This window comes from Opisthocomus hoazin, chromosome 6 (genome assembly GCF_030867145.1).
Source record: "Opisthocomus hoazin isolate bOpiHoa1 chromosome 6, bOpiHoa1.hap1, whole genome shotgun sequence".
In the NCBI taxonomy this organism is placed as follows: Eukaryota; Metazoa; Chordata; class Aves; order Opisthocomiformes; family Opisthocomidae; genus Opisthocomus; species Opisthocomus hoazin.
This window is the reverse complement of record NC_134419.1, coordinates 76044622-76063550: the sequence shown is the minus strand read 5'-3', so window position 1 is coordinate 76063550 and position 18929 is coordinate 76044622. Positions and strand designations below refer to the sequence as shown.

At 40.0% G+C, this 18929-nt stretch overlaps 1 protein-coding gene across 1 annotated transcript in view; it reads left to right on the top strand.

The window, feature by feature from the left end:
- CPXM2 (carboxypeptidase X, M14 family member 2) overlaps positions 1 to 17411 on the top strand; it is a 79827-nt gene extending 62416 nt beyond the window's left edge. The window contains exons 7-13 of the mRNA XM_009934612.2: positions 565 to 688; positions 2147 to 2343; positions 3230 to 3409; positions 4391 to 4688; positions 8809 to 8948; positions 9470 to 9569; positions 14523 to 17411. Coding sequence (XP_009932914.2) covers positions 565 to 688; positions 2147 to 2343; positions 3230 to 3409; positions 4391 to 4688; positions 8809 to 8948; positions 9470 to 9569; positions 14523 to 14776 — 1293 coding nt within the window. The 3' untranslated portion in view covers positions 14777 to 17411. The remainder of the gene's footprint in view (positions 1 to 564; positions 689 to 2146; positions 2344 to 3229; positions 3410 to 4390; positions 4689 to 8808; positions 8949 to 9469; positions 9570 to 14522) is intronic.
- The last annotated feature ends 1518 nt before the right edge of the window (positions 17412 to 18929 follow it).

The following is an 18929-nucleotide window of genomic DNA, read 5'->3' as shown; positions in this document are numbered from 1 at the left end:
ATGATATCCTCCTCTCTTAGTTATTTTTGAATTAAGTCTGCATAGGGCGAAGGAGCAAGAAATATCTTTTACTGGGCAAAGTGTATCTGTGGGAACCCATAATGTATGTACATTGCCGTGCCACTAACGCCCTGGGTCATCTCAAATCACTGAGTGTGTAGAAGGAAGTGTTAAGTTGGCTAATTACCCTCCATTGCATGACGTTTTGAAAATGCGTTTGGTTGTGTAGTACTGATATTTTTATTTGTTTTTTTCCTATTGGACTTCCCCTTCAAGTCCTTAATTTTGTGTTAATTGTACAAATACATCTCATGTAAGAAAGATCTTGAATCTCACCTATGCTGTAGTGTTTCAGCAGACAGTATTCAGCTTGCTCTAGATGAACAAACGTCATGTTGTGTGATACTGACGCCATAGTTCATGAAGTAAACACAGAGCTTTTATGACTAAGAAATAATCAGAATAGAAAATGAAGTTTTTGCCGCGACCAATTTGGGATGAAATAATAGTGGATCTATTTTGATGCTGCATTGTCTAACTATATGTCATTTTTTTTGTTGGCAGTTGATGAAAACTGTGAATAAAATGTGCCCAAATATCACAAGAATTTACAACATTGGAAAAAGCAACCAAGGACTAAAGCTGTATGCCGTTGAGATTTCTGACAACCCAGGAGAACACGAAGTTGGTTAGGATTTAGTGTAACTAAATCTGCCAAAGGGTGTTGGGATGTGGCTTTTTTTTCCTCCTCATTCTCTGTATCTGCAGTAATTATCACTGATGGAATTATATTCACGGCAGCAAAGATTTCAATGTATGTAGGAGGAACGTCAGCGCTGTATTTCTAAATTGGGAAGAGGAGGGTGAGCACAAATAGAAGGCATTTTGAATGTGGGATTAAATTTTTTTACAACAATGAGTTTTATTCTTTACAATAACAAAATAAAACTGAATTTTAGTACTGGGGAATGGATTTTAGTTGTTAGGATTTATGTAGTTTTGGATAGATGTTTACCTTTTTTATATGGGGTGAATTCATTGCAAGCAAGGACAGGTCAAATCTCGCAAATCATCACTGGTAAGTGCTGGGGTACAATTTCCTACAGTGACGTAAGTCTCCAGAATAGAAAGTCTTTCACCCTTTGGTCCTTCTGTAGAGAAAAATAAAGATCTCACTAGGACAGTGCCTGGGGAAGCAGTCGGAATACAGATGTCTTGCACTTTACCGTGTCCATAAATACAGTGACATGTGTTCGTCCCACCCAAGGAAGAATGCTGCGACGTGCTCCTGAGACATCTCTCTACTTTGCCGTAAGGGATGGAGCACAGTACATCTAATCTCTCAGTAGACTTGGGGCTGATCTTAGACCGCAGTCTCTGAATCTCAGGTGTTAACACCAGAATAATTTATCTAATCTGCCTTGCCCAATTACCTATTTTTGCAAGTCTTACAGGAAATATGCAAGCAGTGTATTACAGGCCAGACAAGCTGGGGGAAGGATCCATGCACAAGGCATAGCTTGGTCAGTTTGGATCTGTCCTGTTGACGTTTGCAAGTGTCATTCACACAAAGGACAACTGAATTATGGGGCTTTTTTAATAGCTGGCACCATTGCTAATCATCTCTGAAGTGTTTTGTAGTTGAGTGCAAGTATAGCGGCATGCAATATAACCTTGAAAATTATATGTGAACCTGTTTTTTAATTAGTGAAGAAAAAGGAGTGTGGGAAGTCAGACATCAGTTATGTATAGCTGCTGACTGTTATATTTAAGAGGCTTAACATCTGTCCAAAAGAACTACCAACAGTGTATTTTTCAGGTTATTTTTAGACTGTCAGAGCTTTTAAAATCTACCTGTAACATGATGAAATTGTGAGTATAACTAAAAATCTATTTAATGGAAAATGGGTTTCGGAAGTTTTTCACAGTGGCTTTAGATATCACAGATATATAAGCATGTTCTTCTAAAACATGAACAGAAAGCAATTATTTGTTTCTCTGAAGTTACATTTTCACCTGCAGTTTGTGCAGGTATGCATTTCTTCAACTCTCCTTAAGTGAAGTGTTGCTGATTGACATCGATGAAATTTGGTTAGATATTTGGCTTGCTGCTCTGACTACACTTTGCTGCATCTGTTTTAAACAGGTGAACCAGAATTTCGGTACATTGCAGGAGCTCACGGGAATGAAGTGCTTGGACGTGAGCTAATCCTTTTGTTAATGCAGTTCATGTGCCAGGAGTACCTGGCTGGGAACCCGCGCATTGTACATCTCATTGAGGACACCAGAATCCACCTCCTGCCCTCGGTCAACCCAGATGGATATGACAAGGCATATAAAGCGGTAATATGATTATGAACATATCAAGGAATTATTTTAGTTGTATTAGGTTAACGAAACGTCCTCCTCTTGTCATTATTTTTTTTCAAAGATTGTATTTTACAAGCAATGAAAATAAAAAAAAAAATAAACACATCAAAAATAAACACTTCAAAGCAAGTGTAAACCACGGAAACATCTTAGAAAAAAAGCTGAAAGAAACAGTATTCTATGTGACATTGGCCAGTAGGAAGATGTGTATGGAAAGTAGGGTCACAAAGACTGCCAGAATAAACCATACTGAGTGTATAGATCAGTGGGAACACCATCATGGAAAATGGAAAATTCAAGCAGTCTGTTTCTCACGAGAAACCAAGCTAAGCACGTGAAAATTTGCATTCCCCTGCAGCTGAAATTTAATAGTGTGTCTTTAAGGAGAGCACAATGTGTTGGGCATCATAATAATTCAGTCTGGAAGAAGCCAGACACCAGGAGGAAAAATTGTATGGGCTGGTCAAATGCACTGGAAAATCTTCCAGGGCAGTCTGTAGAAGACTGAAACACAAAAGTCGCACTCGCAGCCATGGAAGGGAGTATGTGCCATCTCCATTGCAACCCAAGGGAACACCATCTTAAGTAGAAACCTTGAAAACAGACCAGAACATTTTGGCTAACCTCTAGTAATTTTTCATGGGTTTTACTTCACCTCATTCAAGGTCTCATTCAAAATGAAAAAAAGCCAATTATTAATTTCAGTTAATTAAATATTTCTTCCTTCCCTTTCTCTGTAGAGAATTATCTCTGACACATCTCCAAACATTTTGTTGAGGGCTCACAGGTTGTTGTACTCTGAATGAACATTTATCTTTTTTTTCTTCTGTTTTTTCATTTTTTGTTTTTTAAATCTAAGGGTTCAGAATTAGGGGGCTGGTCTTTAGGACGATGGACTCAGGATGGCATTGACATCAACAATAATTTCCCTGACTTAAACTCTTTGCTCTGGGAGTCAGAAGACCAGAAGAAGAGTAAAAGAAAAGTTCCAAACCATCACATCCCAATCCCTGACTGGTACCTGTCTGAAAACGCCACCGTGAGTAAGGCCAGAGAGAGGGGAACACGAAGGCTGGGGTAGGCTGAAAAAGCGAGCTTTACATTTCTCAAGAATTTAGTAACTTGTAGGTGAAGTTACACACCTGACCTAAGCTACTTGCCTGGGCTTTCGTGTTAGTGAAGGCAAATAACAAGTCACTGCAAATGTACCGTTCACCCCCGTGTTTTAGAGGCAGCCCTTGGGAAGTGAACTGCTTTCCGGAGCATCCTGCTATTGGGAGAACCTGGAGGACTTGATACCCAACTTTCAGGCAGACAACAGGCAGACAAAGAGAAACCCACCACAAAGCTCAGTTCTGTGAACGGGGCTTCTCTCTCATTTTGCAGCGTAGATGAGATTTTTGCATACTTGGTCACCATACAGATTTCTCCCAGGATTTTCTCGATGCTCTTACTTGAAATAACACAGCAAACACTGAGGCATATGCAAAACCAGTGCAGTGGCTTATGCTAAAGTCATTTATTGGATTGTAGTGCCAAAAATTTAACTTATTTTTACGTGGCCTTTTAAGTATAATGGCAACTATTTATAGTGGCTGAGATTCCCCTAGTTTGAGGGGGAGGAACAGAACTGTGGCAGTTGTGTGGGCTTTAGAAATATTTGTGTGTTTAAAATCCCTCATTTTGAAAACTCCTTGCAGCCAATGGCAGGGGGAGCAGTGTCATGGTCTGACATCTTTGGCAGTTGCTGCTCTTGGCCTCGTTGTTGAAAGACGTTCCTGCTGCATAAATTGCAAACATTAATGTTTTGTTAGTTTTTATGGGTTGTCACTGACCTCCAAAGCATGGTTGGCAAGCACTGTGATTTAAAGAAGCCCTTCTCCTCGGCCATGTCTGCTGTGCTGGCTAATCACTACTTGCTGAGAAACTCACAGCAGGACTCCTGCATCTGGTCTACCTTTGAAAGAAGATTATCAGATGTCACAGGTTGAATCAAAACTGCTGTTTCTTTTTCTCACAGGTGGCCGTTGAGACGCGGGCAATAATAGCTTGGATGGAAAAAATTCCTTTTGTGCTGGGTGGCAATTTGCAGGGAGGAGAGCTGGTGGTGGCGTACCCCTATGACATGGTGCGATCAATGTGGAAAACCCAGGACTACACCCCTACCCCAGACGACCACGTCTTTCGCTGGCTGGCATACTCCTATGCCTCCACTCACCGCCTGATGACGGATGCGAGAAGGAGAGCGTGTCACACAGAAGATTTCCAAAAGGAGGATGGCACCGTTAACGGAGCCTCCTGGCATACCGTGGCTGGAAGTAAGTGTCAGTAGAAACCGCAATTACCATTACATTGCTAAGCATGCTAATGCCATCTCTGCCTGGTCTACATTGCAGAGGCAATGGTGGTAAAACCTCTGCACTAAGGGAAGTATTTCCCCGTCTGAAAGCCTGTTCATTGCACTTCATCAGGTATCAGGGGATGAAGCAGACCGTGTCACTAATACCTTCTTCTGGCCGTTTCATTTACTAACGAGGTTTCCAAAAGTGCACTTGCAATATTGTAGTGTTGTGGATTCTGTACATTCAAGAGAGCTTGTCAGGAGAAAACCAACCCAGTCTAAACCCACTAGCAGGGGGGAACCTGTCAGCCTTTGACATCTCGCAGGGTGCCAACAGAAATCTGCAGCTGAACAGGAAAGGTACCCAGTGTCCGAGCCGAAGCAGCGACTCCAGGGTCAGATCCCAGTGGCCCTCAGAGAAGAAAATCATGATTTCAGCCTCCTGCTCACTGAACTCAGTCACAACTCAGCCCTCCCTCACATTCACTTTGAGTTGTAAAAACATACCACAAAAATCTGCTGCTTGCCTGCTACCGTCTTATTTTTAAAAGACCTGGACGTCCTTACCCTTAAACTTTACATGGACTCCACAGGCATTTCTGCTGCCAGAATAAACTGCAGACTGAATCATTCACCGTATGCCCAAGCCTGTTCAGAAGCATGAAGGGGAAGCTGTGTCCTGGAGTGCAGACAAAGCATCGATTTCCAGGAAAGCCCAATTAGAAGCAGATTTTTAACAGAAATAGGCGCGGTTGTCTCTATGGGTGTACACCTCGTAGAGGCTCGAAATCAGGGACTGTGCTGATTCATCACAATTCTGCCCAGAATTTTTGTTGTTTACAAGTGCATCAGTGACACAACATATTCTATGATATTAAGAAATGAGCTGTGCTTCTGCCACCATGTGAATGACAGCAGGAGTGACTGCAGCGGTAACGGCAAACAGATGCAAGCGAGCATCTGCGCAGATGGCGTTTTGTCGGAGCTGGCTTGTGTTTGTAACTTGCAGGTAGTTTCACTGCATAAACATTTCTAAGTTTTGGACACAACTTTTATGACTTTCATATTGGCCCATGTAAAGTTAATGCTGGCCAGGAATTAACTTTTCAAATACTTTTTGGGGAGGTTAAAAAATGCTGGGTGAGAACTCAGGGGGAAAGACTGAACTCTTAGATCACAAGGCCAAGGCCTGACAATACATTTCTATGCAGTTCTGCAAATTATAAAAAAAACCTCTGAATGCTAACCTGACTGCTTAATTATGTAATTTATGAGTTTAATTTCCTTAAGTGCCAGAAGAAACATGATTATGAATCGATCCAGAAAAGATGACATTGGCCATGTGACTAACAGCTGTCGCACTAAGTCACATTAAGTAATGATGTACTATATAGATGCTGAATAGTATCTCGATTTCTTGGTAATAATTGCATATTGGATTTGGATCATCTGGTTTGTTTTATTGCTTTACGATGTTTCTCATTATACTTTGCATCCTGCTTTCTTACATTATAGTAAGACTTCCAAGACTGTCTTTGAGAAAAATGCTGGAATACTTCTTTGATTTCCAATTCTTTACGCCTTGGACTCCAGACTAAGCCTCAAAAGATGTGGATTCCATTTGAGCTCAGCCTTCAACCTGCAGGATGGTTTTAGACGACTTCTGTACTTAGACAAAAGGAAGAGAGTGATTTGTGTTGCAGATATATATATGCATACATGCATATGTATCTCAGCTGCTAGTCAACCAATGGCACCTTGTGTTGCGAAGGGCTGTGCAAATATGATTCCAAATTTGAAGATAAATTTCTCACTCTATAATTCCATGGCTTTATAGGTGCAGTTGTGTAGCTCACTGCACTTTTTCTGTTTCTTTACCTTTTAGATCAACATGTAACGCTTTCGTCTCTTAAGCCACTGCTTGCTTACTCTCTGACCTGAAGGTGATGCCCCAATATATTGCTTGCAGGATGCTGCCCCACCTGACCTTTGGCATGGGTGGCATCTCCTTGCTGTACCGCAAGTTGCAGCTGCCCATCCTCTCTCATCCACCCGCTGTCTGCCCTTACAATGATCGTCCATATAAACCTTTCACTGCTCTTGCCATGGGAAAATTTGTAAGGGATTTTCTAATTCCTCTTCAGCAGTAGGGAGTCCCTAGAGAAGTATGTGCATCACAGGTATCTTGCACAGATATCAAACACCTCCCTATGCCTTTGAAACCCAGCCGCACTATTTCCTGCACATATTTTGGACAGCAATGAATTCAGGTTCTTCAGCAGTTTTGCACACAATGTTTCTGCACAGGGTGAACCACACAACGGCAGAGAACAGATTCATTTATTTTTATTTCCAGTGTTTTCAAGGCTGGATTTGCATGTTTCAGGCACAACATGGAGAGGTGCTCTTGGCAACGTGAAGCCATTTTCTTAAACACATATATTAAAACTGAGCAATTACTGTGTATTGCAAAATATTTCACAACAGATTAATCAGGACGCGATACAGTATGTGAGGGGAAAATAATTGTGGCTGTTTCTCAGACAGAGGGGAAACATGTTTCTGCAGAGCAGCATATGCTGCTGTCTGATATTTAGGCTTTCCCCATCAACAAAAGGGAAAAGCTTAACATCTGTATTATATAATCCTCCTGCTCTGCATCCAGCAGGCACAGAGGGCTCATTAAATACTTGAATACTGCTCTGTGGTAATTGGACAGGACTGGGGGTTTCTTTAGCTCTTTTCAATCAGAAGCACTCGGTGAATCCATTTCCTGCTAATCTTTGCCATATAAAGTATAGCAATTAATGATCATTAATAACAGTTTTTAAAAATATATTTTATTATAAATGCAGGTGGATAACAAGAAAAGAAGCCCCCATTATTTCTTTCTCTAGTGTTCATGTACAGTATCCTGTTGTCTGTGTGATCATGGAGAACTAATAAATGGAATTTCCCAAAGGAACAATAATTGTGAGAAATAGGAGAGAAACCTGGAGAATGAAAATGTTGGAGACCTGTGTCTAAATATAGTCTTCCTTAGTGCTCAGGACCTTTGTGAATATCACAGTGCTTGCTGTAATGTAGGCTTAAACTACAGCTCCTCAGAGGTCAGAGGTCCTGAGGTTCCTGGGTTTTGATTAGGACATATTTCTAATGGAAATCCATATTGCAGAGCAGCAGTACAGATTCCAGTTCACTGCAAAGCCATAACAGGGAGAAAACAGAATAGATCCGCTCATTCCTTAGAAGCTAACAGACACCCTATATAACTTAAAGGAATTATTACTACCTTGATTATTCTGGCTCTCCTATCATTTAGATTACTTACGTGGGAAAATATTTAGACTGAGAAACTATTTCATCAACTGCTCTTTCAAATCATTTTCACATAAAAATCATGGAGTGCCCATTGCTCTGTGTCCTGGCATTTAGGGTTGTATGAATTTGGTTAATGGCTGCACATCTATGGGAGCTAATGTAGACCATCCCACTTCTACCCAGGGCAGTCATAAATGAATGCTGCTTCATGGGAAAATGTCCAGAATTAGTGAAGCTTAGTGCTTTCTTAAAAGCAAAGCACAAGTTTTTTGCTTTAAAAGGAGACCTTTCCTAAAATCTTCCTGGTGTGCCCCCATCTTCTCTATCAATATCACAGAAACTTCATCTGGAATGAGTTTAATATGTCCGTGTGTTTATTTTCCATTAAATCTCTATTTCCTTTCAGTCCTGTGATAGCAGAAGGGTGCTGCTTTTTGCAGCAAAGGAGTTGGGGATGTGGTGCTGGGCTGGGCTGACACAGTGGCCCTTGATGTCATGGTGCAATCTTGTGTCCTCTGGTTTGAATGTGTTGATGGGCCACTGTCTTTAGAAAGTCTTGTTTTGTTAAATGTACATCTCTGGTGTTACTTTGGTGCTTTGTTACAGGAGAAGTAGCATTTTTGAAAATCTTTTGCCCTGCCAGATCTGCAGACTAAGCCAGCTAGAAAAATACCCAGTCTGTGTTTAAATAAGTTCTGTAACATCGCATAAAATAATCAGATCTGATCAATACATTGAAAGAGGATATAAAATTGTTTCTTACCTCCTATTGACAGGCATAAATGACTTCAGTTACCTGCACACAAACTGCTTTGAGCTATCCATCTATGTGGGCTGTGACAAGTATCCCCACGAGAGCGAGCTGCCCGAAGAATGGGAAAACAACCGCGAGTCCCTGATTGTTTTTATGGAACAGGTATTCAACCGAAGAACAACTTCTGAATAACCTGATGACTCCTTTCAGATTGAAAGGGAGTTTAAGGTTTCAGACATTTTTCTAGCATGACTACTTACATGATTATTGCCATTTGTGATAGAAAGCTTACCTATAAGCAATATTGGCATACCATGTCAGCCAGGCTGTTGTAACTTAGCAGGACAAAATAATGAAGCTCGTTAATGTTTGTGAGTGCAGAGCTTGCTAGAAATGACTGCCAGGAAAAATATCCCTTATGTCTGCTGCTTTATCTGTTTGTTTCATCTCTCTCTTGAATTTGGTGCCTCAGGAATCCTAATAAAATTCGTAAGCTGGTTCAGTAACTAATGCCTTGAAAGCTGATACTGGGTTGATAATGATATTCCAAAATTGCATGAACCATAAAATAGGAATAGAATACACTTAATTCATATACAGAATTAATGATTTATTGTATCTTCCTAACAATAGAGCTGTTCATTGCTGTGCCATATTTATGTGTTTGTTTATTTTTGTAATAGGTCCATCGAGGCATCAAAGGCATAGTAAGAGATGTACATGGAAAAGGAATCCCAAATGCTGTTATTTCAGTAGAAGGTGTTAACCATGACATTCGCACAGGTAAAAAAACAGATACAACAAAAAAAATCAGTGCAAATGAACAGATTTATGGTTTAAAACCAAAATACAGAACCTCATTGCAACTTTGAACTCTTCTGAGAAAAGCCTGCAGGTAGCATACAGTCCAAGGAGGGTGTTGCAGAAGGAGTGGCACAAGATTTGGGAGTCACTTTCCATGGTGCAGCTGCATAGACAAGGACAGGACTATGCCTGCTCTCTGCCCCTCTTCCTCTTTCCACCTCTTTTAAAGTATTGAGCAAATAGGCTTTTCTCTGCCCCAAATCAATAGCCTGAGTAAGGCTCTGTCTAAAGAACGCCTGTCTAAAGAACTCCTGTTGCTCCAGTACCATGTAAAGGTACTGCAAACCTAACCCAAAAAATGATAGTGCTGAGAAACAAGAGTGTAGGTAATGCCTTGGTGGGCAAAGAGTGTTTCTCTGGCTGTTAACAGTTACAGGACTGTGAATGTGTTGGAGATGTAATTTCGAGCTGTGTCCAGAGGAGGAACAGCTGCTGCAGGGAAGGGGGAATTTCACAACCTGAAAAGTCTGCTGCAAAACATCACAGCTGTGTAAAAGAGAATTTAACAGGTCTCAGTAGAGACACTGCTTTGCAAGGGTGAATTTCACCCTGGAGGATGACTTTTCAATATGCGCCTTTTGAAAAAAATGCACAAATGGCTATTTGCCTTGTTAGTGCAGTCTTGATCTATACCCTGACACAGAGATGTATACTCAGAGTAAACTCTAAGCCAATTTAATGGCCTGGAAAGTAGTTATGGCACTAAATAAACAACGGCTTTAAATAGACACTGACAATTATGAGATTAATAGCAACACCTGAAAATTGTTGTTGGCAAGTAGCGGGCAGGATAGTGGCCCTTGTGTATGTGTCGGTGCTGTACCGTGATTAGGACAAACAGTCATCTTAAATAGAGAAACAACAGAGGGGATATAGCAAGGACAGGAGCAAGCAGAAAGAAATAGCCAAAGAAGATTTTAGCAGGAATCTTTAGTGATTGCGGCGCAGCTGCCTGGCACTCAGAGTGCTGGCTGCAAGATGTTAACAAGGTTTCTGCTGGACATTCATGGAAAAGTAGCATCATGGGGAATAATCAGACAAATCACATTGCTGCATACTCTAGATTTGGTTCAATATTAGAAACAGGAACACTAATTTTACGTATTTTTTACATCCTCATTGGCATTCTGGGTCTTTCACATGCTTTGCCACTGAGGTGGGGCTGAGTAAATGCAACAGGTGATTAATCTCCAGCTCTGAGTACACTGGATTGCCACATGAAAGAATAATCAACAGTTTGAAGACAGCAAACACGCATATGGAAAGGAGTGCCAGTGGCATGTGTAATAAATGTGCAAGATCCCAGAATCCACCTGGTAATGCTGGGGGAATCTTACAGCTATTTACATCTAGACTTAGAGCTGAGCTTCTACAGCTCAAGGCCATCTGCAACAGTTAGTAAAATGAAAGTACTCATTTCATTCTTTTTAATTCCTCTTTTTAATGAGACATGTTTAAGCTGACACTCTATTTGAGAATCACTTTGTAGATGGGAACATAAAAGTGCTATCTTGTCTTATATTATACAGATAACAATGTATGTCTCATTAGTCTTTGAAACTAGAGAATTTTGTTGGATCCAAAAAGCTAAAATGACATGTATAATTCCAGAGGAAGACGGCAAATTGTCAGCAGTCTTCTTTCGTTTATACCTTTTTAAATGAAAAATGTATCCATTTAAACCTCAGAGTTGCCTTGATGTAAAAATAGGCCAAGCAGGAGAGGAATTATGGCCATTATCTCTATTCATGTAACATGTTTAAAGTGAGCTAGGCTGTAAGGTATCTACTATTTCTTTGGTACATTAATGTGGTCAATCACCCTGCAGAGCCAGACAAAGACTGTCTGTACAGACCTTCTAATAACATTTACTTGTTCAAGAAAATTTCTCTGCTTCTTCCTGTGGACAAGCAGCAGAATTTGCTTCAGTCCTCAAGTCACTTTTGTAGCTTTTGTTAGTCCTTTCTCTTGGATGCACAAGGCATCTTATGGGAAGAGAAGTTTGCTGACACTAAGCTAACACGATTAATAGGCTGATTGAAGTCATCGATTCTGAGAGTAAGAGCTTTGTGGAAAATTATTCCATTTTCTCTTGATGTAGATGTAACTATTGATTAAGTCTGAGTGACTACATAGCATTACAGTTATATGTGGGCTGGACTCTGTGAGATAACCTTTGGAAAAGAGTTCAGCAACTGGATGACCAGGCGCACTTGGATAGCATTTTTGTGGGTTGCTTCCTGTAATTGCACATTTTGGAAATCTCAGAGCAAATCTTGGTGAAGAAATGTACCGTTTCCTTCTACTGAAACACTTCTGTATCACAGCCTCTGCTAGAGTCCAAAGACAGATGCACATTTCTGTGTGATTTTTGAAATAAGGCATAATTAATTTAAATTCGCACAAAGTTCAGAGACATTTTTATTTATCATTTTGGTCAGTTCTGTATGATTTCATTACATAACCAAATCAGAAGATTTTAAAGTGAGATTTGGTAACATTTGATAACACTGGTTTAGGCTGAGCATAATTCTGGTACTGTAACTCTCCAGCTGCATTCCTAGCTGCTTGTTCTGTAGAGAAAATTTAAGTTTTAGCTGTTACACGCATTGGGTGTGCAGCACTATGGCCAGCTTTCCTGGAGAGTCTTTTGTAGGTAACAGAGCATTAGGACAGATTTCTATAATCTATGTAAATTAGTGAAATTTGGTAATTTATGTAGTTTAAAGTAAATATGTAGTAAAGTAAGGAAAATAGGACACTTAATCATAACAAAGGTCTGTCTTATCAGGCTTAAAGAGTGTTCCCCTTAACTGAAGTGCTTATGGAGTCATCAGACACGTTTAGTTTACAATAATACTATCTTCATATTTTTATGCATTATTATTTTATCTAAGCAGACAAGGCAATTCTTTTCCAGACCCAAAAGCAGGAGATGTAGTCTGCCTCCAGCCTGCTCCCACTGGAGCCTATTCTTTTAACAAACCTATTATTTACTAAATGTATCTGTAATTTTAATTGTGTATCTACCTCTTACCATCTGCTCTGGAGTTTTTTACCTACTGTATTTAATCTGATTTCCAAAAAATCCTCTTTTAGTCTGGTAGTAAATTCTGGGCAGTGACAGCTGATAGAAATATTAATGTCTACTTACGTGTAAATGGAAAGGAGGTAAAGTGCATCCTTCTAATAGTTTAATATCCAGCTTTGTAACAATTTCCTAGTGGTGTGTGAATGCTTGGGGTTTTTTTTTCTGGCTTTGTGTCCAGGGTTGTAAAGAACTGCCTGTTAAATGTGTCAGAAAAATTTGGGTCAGTTTTGAAGTCCAGGGGCTAAAGCCAACCTCTGAGCAGGGATGCGTTCACGGCCACGCATGGGGTGATCCATAGCCTTTTGCCAGCCCTGTAGTATCACCGGAGCATTTACGGCTAAAAATGTGCTCTTGGAGATAAATTCAAGAAACCTGGGTGGCTTTATGTTTTGTGTTTTGGTTAAGGTGCCAACAGACCCAACAGTAACGGAGAACTGAATAAAGAGCATCTCAGAAAGCCCTTCCTAAAAATGCCTGAGTCCTGAGAAACAGAAAATCTGGACCTTGATCATCATCCCAGGCAGGCTCAAAGTGGCCAGACAAACAAGAACTAACCTGATCGGGTGTGCTTCTTGCACACAGTTTCACACCAATATTCAGAGACTGCAGTATCAGAGTATAGTTCACATTGCCTTTATGCTAACAATTGCTGTTTGTAAACATATTCACTACATTACCAAGCCCTAAATTAAAATCGTATTTCTCTAAACAGAGGCTAGCTAGTCTGATCTTTTCCCAAACGTAGTATCTTCATTGAAATAATCTTTAGTTTGTGCAACACACTGCATTTCAAGTGACTCAAGACTTATGGTAGTAAGGTTGTCGGTTCTCATCAGTGTTAAAAAAAACCCAACACCCTCTTCATACAAGAGATGTTGCATTTCTATTTATATATAGAATTGCATGTTTGAATATGCAGCTTCATTCCACAGTGGGTTTTCCCAGATGGAGTGCAGAATTAATTTTAGATATTAGTGTTTCACCTTTTTCAGTCCACAGCTAAGCATACTTGCTAGTTAAAACAATATTTAAAAAGAAGTCTAAAACCATCCTTACATATGTATGGGTAAGTGAGATGATACATGGGAAAAAAGAAGAAAACAGAAAGTCCTGATTCAATGAAGTGTTAAAATATGTCTTGCTTTATGCATGAGTAGTTTACTTGATTACAGGAGCTCTGTTCATGCATTTACAGGTAAGCAACTGGTTAAGTACCCTGATGAATTATTGTTTGTAGGAAAATTAGTGTAATAAAACTCAATGTAGGATTTTATAGAAGGGGATATTTACTGAGATCTCTAAGTGAGTTGACATTATGCATTCACATGCTTGCATACTAAATAGCACCGCACGTGTCCAGGTTGTCTGGCCAGGATCCACGTGCCTCCCTTGGTGGAGCTTCTCTTGATTGGCAATGACAAACTAGTTTGGGGTAGGTCTTTTATACCCTTCAGGAATCACCAGCCATTACAAGGTGACCCTTTGCCTCAGGATCTTTTTGACTTCAACTGACAGAAATCTTTGGCCAAATTGAAGCCCATTGTCTTTTATTCATCATTTGGAATGTATGTTTGAGGTGTGTTTTCCTGTAGGGTTGGCAGGACAAGGAGGGGTATGTGTAATGGGGCACAGCCTTGTTGACACCCTCCTGGTGTGAAGATATAGGGTTGCTGCTTGTGCTCTCGTCTTATCCATGTGCAAGCATTTCTATATTTTCATAAACAACAAATTCCTCAAGAAGAAAAGGCCACTGCACTGAAAACCATCTCTTTTCCTACCAGGAGCTGATGGGGATTACTGGCGTCTTCTCAACCCAGGGGAATACATGGTAGGTGTGAAGGCAGAAGGCTATACCACTGCCACCAAGACCTGCGAAGTCGGCTACGACATGGGAGCTACCCAGTGCGACTTCACCATCTCCAAAACCAACCTGGCAAGAATCAAGGAGATCATGAAGAAGTTTGGGAAGCAGCCGATCAGCCTGTCCATGCGGCGGCTCAGGCAGAGGGCTCGGCAGTGGCGGCAGCGGCGATAGACCTCAGCCCGGCAGCCCACGGCATCCACGAGCTCTGCTTCTGTCAGCCTGGCTGTAGTCGTAGTGAGAGTTACATAGCCTGTCTCTTCATAAATATTTCTCTGCACGAGGCCTTTCTGTTAGTGGAGCTGGATGAATAGTGGAGGTTTTCAGCTTGGCGAAAAATCACAAACAGTATTCAAGGTGAACTAAAATAAGCCCCAGGTTTGGGGGAGAGGCAGGAAAAATGTAGAATGACATTCTGAGTTAGCCTGGAAGGAAATTTTTTGCTTGTTGGGTTATTTAATCCTTTGTAAATCTGTTTTCTTTAAAAATAGATAAAATAGATAAAAGAAAAAAAAGAGATACTTATAAAGAAGAAGTGTTGTTTTGAATGAAAAACTGAAAAATGTTACTTCTAAAGTGTAAAATTGGTATATTTTTGCAATTCATTTAACTTTTGACACTCTATGTTTTATTCTCATATGGGAAGAAACCAGAGAGGGGGCAATTTCTGTTGAATATCATTAAAATTTGTATCAAAATTTCAGTTCCCCTTCCCCTGAAAGTCGCCTTTTGACAAGCACCGTAATATCTGGGGAAAAAACCTGAAGCAAAGAACCCACCTCAGCTTTCCTGCCTGGGTTGTTTGCATTTATGGATGTCTTGTGATTCCAGAGTTTAATGCCAGGACTGTTTTCTCCTCTGGCTTTTTAAGGCTGCGTTTTTACTCCTTGAACTAAACCTAGCAAAAAGATCATGGGATAAGGGCCGCTGCAGCACTGTGGCATGGCACCCCTTCTCTAACGTAGGAGAAGGACTGGAAACAAAGCTTTTCTTGTGGATACAGCCCGTTGCATCGTGTATGAGAGGAGAGGCTTGGTCACTGATGTGTGCATAGTTCACAAATCCACCGATATCACCTTTTTTCTTGATTTTCGGCCTGCTTAGAAGTGCCTTTAGTGCCCATGCACACCTTGTGCCACTATCTTCTATGACATGTAAGGGATTTTGTATTCCTCCCTGTGGTCTGCTCACCTTGCCACTGCAGCTGCTGCTGCTTTTCTGGGCTTACGCCTCTATGGGAGCAGAATATGTGCTTTATTATATGTTAAGCAACAAAATTGTACAGCAGGATAGGATGGAGGTTCAGGAAAAGTGCAGATCAGACCTAGCAAAGAATGAACTAAATAAACACTGGACAAAGTATCAGCTGGTGAAAATAAAGTTTATTCCGTTAGCTTCAATGTTATGACCTTAATTGTACCAAGTGAAGGGCCAGCTGTCTGATTTTAGCCAGTCAAAAGTCTGTGGCTAAATAAGTATCTCAATATGCTTGGTAGAAGACTGCGGCATACACTTCCAAATACAGTTCTCTTTAAAACATTTTAAGTGCTATTACAGTTTTTGATTATTTGATATGGTTCTTGGAAAAGACATTCACCACAGTATCATTCAAAACTGAAGAAAAATAAAGTGCAAGTAGGAAACTTACTGTAAAAATACCATGTGCTGTCTGTATTAAATCTTTTTTCTTGTCAAAGAATCTTTTAAAAGCATAAAAGGCAAAAAGATTGCAGAATGAATAATATATTCATGAACTCTTGCATTATAAATAGTCGTATTCTTAAATTTCTTAGACAATTCCAGCCCATGCTTGTGCTGCAGATACCATTACACAAAAGCAACCTATTTGGGAGCAAGGTCTCAAAGAAAACAGAAGAGTGCATGCATAATTTTCTATAACTGAAATTACTGAACTCCAGCTCTCATTCAGCATCATTTAAATTAAGTAACAGAGGTAAACAAATAATTAGATCATTACATTAGCATTTGGATTTACATTTTACTTATTTCACTCTGTTTACCATATTACCATATTCTATATGTCATATATTTTTGTAAAGCAAATACAACAGCAACTTGTCAAGAAAGGTTTTTCAGCAGCTGAGAAGGGCTTAATGATGTCTTTGTGCAGGCAGGGATGTGAAATAATTTTGGCATGTGGAGTAATGACAGCAGACCATTTCCCAGCAGTTTAATTTGCCTTGTTCATTGGCGTACGCAGATTTTGTTACCACCGCAATAGATCAGGGTCATACACGATTTTTTGTGTTATGAACGGATGGAGTTTCCTATGTGGCTTCTCTCTACAGTCCCACGAAGGCTGCCCAGTCCTCATGCTGGTGGTGGTTGGCATGCACAGGCAAACGAGGAACTAACCAGCCAAATCTAAATCACTCTGGTAATCAGATTGAAGTTGGAAACCACTATCTTAGTGCTGGCAGGTCAGTTCTTTCTACCTTGAAATAGTGTTTCTGGCTGGTTTGATATTTACTTTACGAACCTAGAGGTCCCTATGTCTTGTTCCCAGGTATGAGGTCATCTCAAAGAGAAGTTCTTTTTTATTTGATAGCAAGAAGTGGATTTGATGGGAAGTTCTTTGATGTCTATTACCTAAAATTAGATGGACTCTGATTGCTGAAGACATCAAATGGTGAAGGCAGTGGCCTTGGTGCTCTTTACTGGCCTTGAGCAGTGCTTATACATACTTGGGTACAGCAGAACTATGACTAATGCAGGTGACCTTACTCTATTTTAGTCCAGGCATTACTAAATAAATGGCCTAACAGCTGTCAAGTGTACTTGTCTGTGTGATTATTTTTTGATTGTCCAGCACCTTTACACTGGAAAACTCTTGTGTTCAAAGGAATTTTACTAGGAACTTCAGGTGTGCAAATATCTTGTGCTGAGATAAGATGCTTATGCCTGCCCTGAATATAATAATTCTGAACTGATATATGCCCTATCTACTGCCATAGTTATGCACTCAGGAATTTAGATGTGCATTTAGTTTGAAATACACTGCACCATTATTTAACCTTTAGATAGATCCAAACCACAAATAAATCTGGATACCAGTGTTTTCTATTTACATAGTTTTTCCATGTCTTTAAAACAGGTAATTTCTTCTCAGTTCTGTGCTTTTAATCTCTATTCCTTTTAGTATTGTAGGAAAACAGGCAACCCTGCAGAAAAGGCAGGAAATAAAATTTGAGGATGGATACAATCCTTTTATAATTACAGATCCATTTTAACAGCTACTTACATGAGGACTTTGCTAAACTTGATCATCCCTGACATAAAAGAAAAAAAATACAATTCGTTCCAAGTAATAAGAAATTCAGCTGTACAATCTCACCCACACATTAAAGGTTAAACAAATGAAAGGTAAAACAAGACATGTTCCTCTCGCCTTGATAATACCAGCCATCAGTCACCTGCTCCCTTGTCAAGACCTCCTCTTGTCAAGAGCCTTGACAATCATAAAATACAGTGGGAACTGGCTGGCTTCTCCTTGACTATTCATGTCATACTATCCACCTATTCCTTTCATATCTCCTTAATTATCATAATTTTTATTACCTTGTATCTCAGTTTTTTCTCATCCATCTTAGTACCTGCAAATGCACTAACCTCTCAAAGACAGGTCTCAGTATCTGCAAATCAGCTTGGGAATGCTGAAGCCAATAAAACTCTACCTACTAAAACTATGTCTACTTACACACATTGGTAAAAGTGAAGTGAATCTTGGTAATCTGTAACTCAAATCTAATCTGCTGGCACCAGAAGACTGTTAAGAGTATCGGAGTATTGCTTTTACCAGGAGGTTGAGCTCTGTGTGGGTAAAACACACTGATAAAAATGAATGCGAATTTAGTTTTTGATCATGCTGGTGAAGAAATGCAATTTTCTGTTGCATATTTTAAGCCTGTCACATATATTCAGCTTGTGCCACCAACTACTTTCCCTTCTTTTATCCATGTATAGTTGTATTTTTTTCCTCTAACTTCAGCTCATTATTGTTAGTGAATTTGGGACATCTTCCCAAAGTGTGGATTTCAGCAGTCAGTGACAAAGTTATACAGCCAGATGTACTCGCCTCTTCTATCACGCTGTGGTAGGTGGTTGACCTTTTTCAGAAACACCGGAACTGAGATGAGTTAACTTGAAATGAGTACAAGTGGTTCCACACTAACGACTTTCACTAGTTAACCTTTAATAATTGGCATATAATATATTTGCCATGGGTCTGAAATTGCCCAAGTTTGGAGACAAAAATGCCTCTCTACCATTTATCTTTGTAATCAGTCTCTGTGAATTCAGTCATAAC